Source organism: Alligator sinensis, unplaced genomic scaffold (genome assembly GCF_000455745.1).
Source record: "Alligator sinensis unplaced genomic scaffold, ASM45574v1 scaffold830_1, whole genome shotgun sequence".
Taxonomy (NCBI): Eukaryota; Metazoa; Chordata; order Crocodylia; family Alligatoridae; genus Alligator; species Alligator sinensis.
In genome coordinates, this window is record NW_005842309.1 from 1,190,013 (window position 1) to 1,199,080 (window position 9,068).

General features: G+C 40.9%; 1 protein-coding gene across 1 annotated transcript; it reads left to right on the forward strand.

Annotated features, from left to right (window-relative positions):
• Positions 1 to 206: 206 nt before the first annotated feature.
• On the forward strand, positions 207 to 3,422 carry LOC102369147 (protein shisa-1-like). The gene is made up of 2 exons (XM_006028391.2): positions 207 to 678; positions 2,675 to 3,422. Exons 1-2 carry the CDS (start codon positions 411 to 413, stop codon positions 3,151 to 3,153), a joined length of 747 nt encoding a protein of 248 aa, XP_006028453.1. The 5' UTR covers positions 207 to 410; the 3' UTR covers positions 3,154 to 3,422.
• Positions 3,423 to 9,068: the final 5,646 nt, after the last annotated feature.

The window sequence follows — 9,068 nt, forward strand, 5'->3', positions numbered from 1 at the left end:
AAGTGTCTGCTAACTATGCCCTTGTCAGTGACAATACCTAATCCAGGGTGTGAGATGTGCCATCCCCAGCAAGAACCAGTGGCTCTTTCCTGCTGGAATTAAGGATGGGGAAAGGGGGAGGGGGATTTTCGGTGGTTTCAAATTGAGTGGATCCTTGTTTGTTTATTGGGGGTGGGGGAGAGGGAATTGGAGGCAGGTCATTGGACAGGAGATAAATCAGCTGGGATCCGGGGAGGTTTCTGGTTACAGATCACTTAAGAGGTAGGCAGACTTGCAGAGCTGGGGATGACTTGAGTTTTCTCTTTTCTTTTGGATACTACAATTGGAGGCAGCCTAGCCTGAGTGGTTAGAGGGCACGTTGCCTATAATCAAGACTACAGGAGACTTTCTTAAGGAAGGAATCCTGTGCTATGGAGAGGGGGCTGCTGTGTGTCCTGGTACTGCTGATCATCCTCTGGGGGGCCTCTGGCCAGGATGGGGAGTATTGCCATGGCTGGGTAGATAGCTCACAGCTCTGGCACAAGGGTTTCCAGTGTCCAGAGCGCTATGACATCCCAGAGGCTACCCTGTGCTGTGGCACCTGCGGCCTGCGCTACTGCTGCTCATCTAGAGAGGCTCGGTTGGACCAAGGCTTGTGTCCTAATGACCACGAACAGAGCAGTCCTATGCCTCCATCAGGTAAGGGACCTGCATGGGGATGGATGAGCAGATCAGGGTGGATTTCTGGCTTGTGCTGTTTATAAGGAGTCTGATCCACTACCCCTAAGCCCTCCCTCTATAGTTGCAGGTGCTACCTAAGCAGCGCTTGCCTTCCTCTGCATCTCATGACCTTCTTTCCCTTTCCTCACTTTCAAAGCTGGTCAACTTAGGCTGTTTCTAATAGTCACAGACTCCCTCTCCTCACTCCTGTGCCCCAGAAGACTTGATTTAACTGTAATTGAAGGGAAATCATCTAAAGCTAGGGAGCACGGAGGCATCTTTGCAGTCCCACTGATCTAAAACAAACCTTGTTCCCTTGTCGAGTGTACAGTGCTATGGGAAGAAAGCTGCCCAGACACTGGGCTAAATTGCAGGCCTGTCTGTTCATGGAATTAGTTCTGATTTAGCTGTGTGGACATACCCTCTCTGGCATGAGACTGCCTCAGCCCTATTAGGTTAACCTGCCAGGGCATGGTTAGTTGATCCAGAATAACTGTATTTTAGATTTGCTCCCTACAAAGCAGAAACCACTTCTGAGTGTGGACAACCCTTGTGGTGCTGCCTGCTGGAGAGGAAAGTGAGAAATCCATTAGCAGGACTGATCCATTAGGGCTGTTTTCCTTAATGGAACAGTTCATGGCCAGAAATAACTAGGCTGCCTTGGACTAAGGTCTCTCCATAAGGATTTACTTATGCTGGCAGCCCTATGCAGATAGCTGATGCCAGGTGGAAACCAAAGTGTTAGAGCTTCACTTGGTGCTCTTTTTTGCTTAGGTTTTGGAGCTTTTTATGTACATGCAAGGCATCCACATAGCACTGAAAAGCAACTGAGCAACAGTGTTAATTTTGTGTGACAAGGTGCTGTGGTGTGTGTGCAGCTAGCCTCTTGACTGCTAATGCGGTTGGGGTTTGTGGACTTCTGGTCTTTAATGATGACTCTGGTTTGTAAGAAAAATCTTGGACACATAAATTGCATAGGGAAGCTTTACCTAGTATTCATGAATCATGCACAGCAAATTAGTTGGAACATAAGAACTGCCATTTACTGGGTCCAACCACAGGTTCCATCGTGCCCAGTACCCGTGTCACACAGTGGTACAGAGTGGATGCTGAAAGGGAGATTGATCAAGGCATGACTAGGGTCTTTTCCACTGTTTCTCTCTCACTTGCAGTCTCTAATATTTAAGGTTAAGTTCTGATTCAGAGGCAGTATCCCTAGCTCCAGTGTTCAATAGCAACTGATGCCCCTTTCCTCCAAGAATTTGTCCAATCCCTCTTTGAATCTGAGTAAACTGTCAGCTTTCACACATGGTGTGTGAAAAAACTTCCTTGTTGTTAAACTTACTACCTACTAGTTTCATTTTGTGACCCATAGTTCTTGTCTCGTGGGGGAGGGGGGGAAAGCTTGCTAAGAAGAATTTTTCCAATTCTTTGAGTTTGTTTAATAAAAGATATCAGATTTACCCAAAGAACCTTGTTTTAATAAATCCCTATTCACTCTTCACCGCTTTATTTTGGAAATCCTTCTCAGGTTCCCCCTCAAATGTCTCTTTTCCTAAACTGAACAGGCTTCATTCTTCACCTTTTTATGCCTTGTATCAATAATTAAACTGAAAATACAAGTCTCCTAAGCTTAGAATGCCTATTTACACTGGTATAACAATAGATTGAATATGGAAAGCTAGTGGAGTATCTGACTCTGTATTTTGAGCTCTTGCCAGCAAGAACACAAGCAATGGCTTTACTCTATCTGGGGTCTTGCTGATCTTTTTGGAGCATTAAAGGGTTCAGAGCTTCTGGTGATATATGCAAAATACTCTGGCTCTCTCCTTGTGGGATGCTGTAAAGTTGAATTGAAATGTTATAAAAACAAAATTCAGGCATTTGGGGGGCATGAGAGGTGAAAATACCTCTAAATGGGAGATGCTTTTTATATATATAAAAATAATTAATCAACCTCTTCTCAATTTTCTAGTGCCCATGTACTTGCCTTTCCTCCTTGTTGGATCTGTATTTGTGGCTTTTATCGTCATTGGACTCCTTATTGGACTTTGCTGCTGCAGGTGTTTGAAATCACAAGATGAGGAGCAGCAAAATGGGTCTGCACCAATACAGAGTCGGCTGCTAGAAGCTGATCCTCCTTCTCGCCTCTCCAGTTCTAGCTCTAGTTCTGCCACCAGAGTTTCCTTGGGTGGTCATACTCAGACCAACAATATCTGCATGAATATGGCTCCACCTTTTCCTGTCATAGGATGCTCCCAGTTCTTGCCACCTCCATCAACCAGTGGACTCCTGCAGGCCCCATATATTAATTATGGAATACCAACTGATCACGCTGCAGTCATGACACCCGCTCCTTTCCTTAGTAGGACAGTTCATGGCCAGATTTCTAACTCTTACTCCCTAAGTGCAATGCATGATGATGGAAGGATGTGTTCAGGAGTCTACATCTAAGAAAACTACTTGCAACTGTAAAATAGTGCTCCATGCTGCACACCCACAGGTGCTTCAAGGACAAAGTAACTGAAAGCACACCTTTTTAAAGCATTAGCATGCATGAAATGATTCCTGGCTTTTTAAACTAAATTAAAAGTAATGTGACTTTTTAATTGCTTAGTGTTTTAACCTCTGTGACTTGCAGTGCTGTTGAAAGGCACCCAATTCTGTACCCATTCTTTGTTTTGACAAGAATTTCAACTAAAGCAATGGCAGTGCAAGCATCATCCAATGTGACTCTGCCCTCCCTTGAGGGATCTTGCTTAGGGTTCAGATGATCTTTCTGGCTCCTTCACTTCTTGGCAGAGCAGGTCTAATCCTGGTGGAGACTTTAGTTGTGGATACGACACCTGTCAGTGGGGAAAGTGGAGTAAGATTCTATGGTCCTTCACATACACAGGCCAGAAAACACCAAGCAGGTGGTGAAATGCTTGTTCAGTCACTAATCTAGGCTGAGTTTGAGCCAACTGCTTAAAGGGCTCTGTTGCCTACCAAATGCCATGGCCATTCTGCCACCTTAATGGGAGTAACTTTGCATTAATCTTTAACAACTTCAGTAATTGGAGAAGGCATTTTCTACAAGTCATTTTAATCTGATACTGTCCACTGAAGATGAATTGCACTTGTGTCAGGGGTTCTTAGACAGGACGTTGCAAAACAAGCCTATTTTATAACAAAAAATGATTAGAGGAAGGGGAGGTGGCTCCCCACCCCTTTAATTTTACTATATATTTTTTGTTTTTCTTTCCTCTGTGTAGCCTTTTGATTGTTGTGCCCCTTTATTAGCATCTTACATGGTCAGTTTCCTTATTGTTTGCATAGACCTTTCCTATCAAAGATGAATTGGAATAATTTTTAAACAGGGAAAACTAGTATTGTGAAGCCACAAATTGGCAAAGGGATTGGAAGGCATGTGGAGAATCTGAAAAGACTTCAACTTTTTAAACTGACTGAATTCCAAGTTGATGGTGACTCTAAAGAGCCTCCCATCTGTTAAGTGTTGCTGCTAAAGGAGCTGAGTTTTTGGTTTGTGGTTGTAGTTGTGTTGGTCTAAGGACGTAGGCAGGCAAGGTTCTTTGAGCAGATATGATGTCTTTTATTAGACCTACACAGTTGGTCTAATAAAATATATTGCATATATTCAAAGAACCTTGGCTGCTTAAGGAGCAGCTTTTAGCCCAACACTTTTTTTTTTTCCCATGTAAAAATGCACTTTTGTCTAGATGCTTAAGGGAAATAAGCTGGTGAAACATTTGCAGGTCCTACTACACAGGGCTGTTGTTCTACATCTACCAAAAAAGATACTTCTACTTGGAGAGGGAGGAACTGAAACGAAGCTAAAACCTCCTGTTACACTACCTTTTTGATTAGCTTCTGAGAACATCCTGGAAAATCCTTTCTACTTTGACTTAAATACTGTAATGTTTACACTCTTAACAAGGAATTATCTTCAGATGTGCACTGCCTCACTGCAGCCATCCTTCACAGCAGGGATTAACAGCAGGATACTGATAGGAAGAAGTTGATAAAATATGCTACTGTAGAGCCTAATGCTCTCTTTGGTTAAAGAAACCTGAGTAATTGTACTAAAGGCATGTTAAAATAATTTCCTGGGTATTGCCAGCAGAAGCGGGGGCCAAAGACTAAAGGGTGGGTGAGAGAGAGAAACAAACCTAAATATTCAGCTCACAGGCAGTGATTACATAATGCAAGCAGTTTGGGTGATTTTTTTGCAGCCAAATGGGGCTAAGTTACCTATAAATATAAAATACAGAGGTTAGAGTATTCCTGCCTATAGTTCACAGTAGGAAGATATCTTGTTCTAACTCCATTGCCTGTATTAAAAAGGGGCTATTAGGTATGTCTATTGAGTATTCTGGATTGTGCAGGGAAACTACTGTACTTGCGTTGCCACATGATTATGTCCAGTTCTCCCCCCATTTGCAGTATCTTAAATTAGGATAGTTTACTGAACTGAATGAATGGATACTGGTATGAGTGAAAGATCTATTGGGTTCAGCATATCGGGGCTTGTGTTGGAGCCCATATCATGCTCTACTTTGTTGTATGGAGGGAGGCAACAAATCTTTAAGTTGGTCTTTTTCAACATGTCAGCTAACTTGAATAATTCATCACAGTATTTTACCTAAGGATGAAGATGGGAGACCACCTATATATACCCAAGACTAAACTGGGCAGAGGAAAATGGCCTAGTCTGTCATGTCACTCAGTCATTTGGTCACTGAATGCAATTTAAGACCTATTTTTATCACATTTTATTTTGCAGTGCAGAGTTGGTGTGATAAGAACAGTAACATGTAGCTATGCATCTGATTTAATGAAATACTTATTTTTATAGGTATTATTATTTAAAATGCCATGTTTTAGTAGATGTGAAGGCTCCTTTTATCACTAAAAATAGATGACATGAGGACTAATAATAACCATAAAAGCTACAATTATCTCTGTCTCGTTAGTATGTACCTGATGGTATTCATTTTTAAATAGGGTAAAAACACTATAACCAGTTTTCTTCTGTAGATTATTCTCTGTGAATCACTACTGCCAGCCCTCAAGTGTTTTAAAATAAGCATGAGACAAGCATGTCATTTCCCCCTGACCCCTCCAAAATCATAACCAAATTAAAAATCATGAGACTTAACTTTTTTTGCTTGTCTTGTATTAGCTCTCTGGCTTTTTAAGCTTTGAGGGTACATTTTGGGTCATCTCTCAAAGCTGCTTTCACTAAGGCTAGAAACTTCCTTTTTACTCTTATAATGGAAACTGAGATTATGGGGAAATCCCTTGACTGCAGGAAGTGGGGCTTAAAAACAAAATGCCAAGCAACTTGAGAATCCTAACAGTTGCAAGAGTTGGCAGCGGTGGGAAATATTGTCAATACTAATACTGCTTACAAACAAGAAAGATTGGTTTTGAAGTCCTTTTTCAATATCAACCATTTTCAAGCAAAGAGTTTTATGGGTGATCCAGCTTTGATTACTAGCTCTGCTATTGCCATAATCTTGGTCAAGTAAAGTTTCTTATGTGCCAAGTAAGGATAACACATCCTCCTGAGGCAACACTTAATGCAGTAATATTTGTGAAATGCTGTGCTATCACTGGGAGGAGCTCTGGGAGCACAGAGTGCTGTAGAACTTATTAAAAAGATTGAACCAGTTTGGTAATCATGTTTCTTTTCCCCCACCATCCCAGTTCAAGTGAAGACAGCTGCTGCAGTTTCATGCCTTTCATATATCAAGACCATTCTCTTCTAGGGTGGCCATCACAGAGGACAGTCTGGTTGTCCTCTGTCTTATATTGATACAAAAACCCAATGCCTTTATGTCCTCTATTTTTCTTTTCAGGAGAAAAGTAGAGGCCATAAAGGCATTGGGTTTCATATCAACAGAAGACAGAGTAGTAGAAAACCGGAATGTCCTCTATGATGGCCACCCTATAACCTCTCTCCAAACTTGAGAGAGAACTGTGGGAACAAGGGAAAAAAAAATAAAGACAGAAGAGTGTTAAAAACCCCCAGAAATTCTCATAGAAATTAAAATGCTCCATGTTTTCTGCTATGCAGAGAGGACTTTATAATAATTTGCTTTCCTTGGAGACTGGAAGAAGTCAAAACTTTCAGAGAAATGTTGCCTGGAGCACAATAAAAGCTGCTGTCACTAAAAACAGAGAGGATCTTATGGATTTAACAGTGATGCCTGTCAATAAATGGCAGATCAGCAAGATTGCTTATTCTTACAGTTAAACGTCACTTGCAGTTGCTGACAACTCACTCTAGAAAATGGTTTCTGTCATATAAACCATGACTGTATCTGCAGTCGGGCTGTAAACACAACACAACACAGCAACAGCTTGTATCTTTTTAATATGCAATTTTAATAAGAAAGGTTAGGCATGATTTGAGACAGTTCAGAGGCAACTGTCTAGAACTAGTTTTCCCTAGACATGCACTGTGTTGGAAGACATTTTAGAAGGATCTGATGTTCACGTATTATTTTTGTTTCCAGAGAGGAAGTTTATGTCTAATGGGTGTAGAGGTTAGAGATGGAAAATCCATGTTTCACCAACCATCCCCACCAAAGCAAAATCTCTCTGGTTGAAACCATAATGCTGGAGGAAGACGTCTAGAGGAGTTTACAGTTAAAGTCACCTATACACTTTTCATACCAAACACTCACTGACTTCAGTGGAAAGTCTATGCATGGAGTGGTACAGGAACAGGTTTTAAGTTGAGGACAAAACATTTCAAGGCAGAATAAGTCACTTTAACCTTATTGCACTTACGAGTATCTATATGGGGAGTGAGTGCAAAGTAGCTAGGCACTGTTAACACACACCTTTGTTTATCTGAGATAATTTTCCTATGAAGACAAGTCCTCAGACAAATAACTTTATCGTTCATGATGGCAGGAAGTGCTGGTTCAGGGAAGATGAGAGTCAACAAGGTATATGACCATGAAAAAGCAAGAACAATGTTGATCCATGCTGAGGGATAGCATATGTACTACATGTATCAATCACTTTGGGAATGTTACTTAATTAATTGTAAATTAGGACTGGCAAAACAGCAGGCAAGTATCACCATGCCCATTTCACAGGTAGGCACAGAGAGGCCAAGTGACTTAACCAAGAGCACACAGACCATTCCTGTCAGTGAAGACGCTAAAACTCTGGGTGTCCTGCTTCCTGACAGGAGCAGTTTCTCTATATTCAAGATGAATAGATTTCCAATGCCATTTAGTCTGTGAGCCTTAGGAAGAAGAAGGATGATTAATTGGAATAAGAAGAAAAATGGATAATAAACAGAAAACAATGATTTTTACTTTCTTAGAAGTGCTTCATGACTATTATCAGTCTGTGGCACACTGGTTGGTAAATAGGGTTAATGCAATGCCACACAGGCAAAAGTTTTAGTTGAATAAACTTTTTACATCTAATGGTTTCATTAAGGATTGTGTCCCAAGAGAGGAAGAGGGAAATGGAGGGAGGCAAAACAGAGAGGGCAAGAGAGTTAAGTGTCTCTTTTATGCAAGTTCCATCTTTTACTAATTTTGCTTTTGGGCTTAGCCTCTCTTTCAAAAGTTGAGATATTTTTATGTTAATTCCCCTTTTCCTAAACCATTATCCTCAATTCAAGCTAAACAAGAAGTACTCAGCAAAGCCTAATAGTCTATTTAACACCTATTGTACCAGGTGCCTTGTTCTGTTTGTCTAAGGATCTTCCCCAGCCTTTCCCCTGCCAGATCCTAGTTAAGAATTAAGTTACACTGTTTCCACCTTAATCCTCATTAATTACATGGGTGCTTTGAATGGTCCTTCCTGGATTGCTTCTGGACACAGGAAGGAGAACAGATGCAAGTAAAAATTAAACTAGTAAAGAGAGCATTAGCCCTAAGGTCCTGATGTCAAAAATAATCCCTGAATGGAGACCCTGATTTTAATTAGAGGCCTTGTTTATATGCAGAACCAAACTGGTTTAAATTAAACCAGGGCAAATCCCCATGGTGGCATTTATTTGTGATTCATTTATTGATGATTCATTTACTTTGCTTTAGCTTAGGCCTGTTCCTAATTAAGATAAAATAAGAGTAAAGCTAAAACACTGCAGGCTTGTGTGTAGACAACACTTCTATATAACTAGCTCATCACAACATCCCTATTATAGATCTTCTCATGAAACTGGCAATTCTGGCAGAAACCATGTCTGGTTATAACCAATCAATTCTATAAGGCTTATAATATCTTTTAGCACCTATATTGTGATGTTTTCAAACCCACAACCCTTTTGTGGATCAGGTATATATTACCCTCATTTTACAGTTAAGGAAACAGGCCTCAGGAAGTTAAATGACCTT

Bases quoted from the DNA above. Each gene is read 5' to 3' on its own strand.
- LOC102369147 (XM_006028391.2), top strand. From the start codon at position 411: ATGGAGAGGGGGCTGCTGTGTGTCCTGGTACTGCTGATCATCCTCTGG. The intron at 679-2,674 runs GTAAGGGACCTG...TCAATTTTCTAG, and splicing joins CAGTCCTATGCCTCCATCAG to TGCCCATGTACTTGCCTTTC.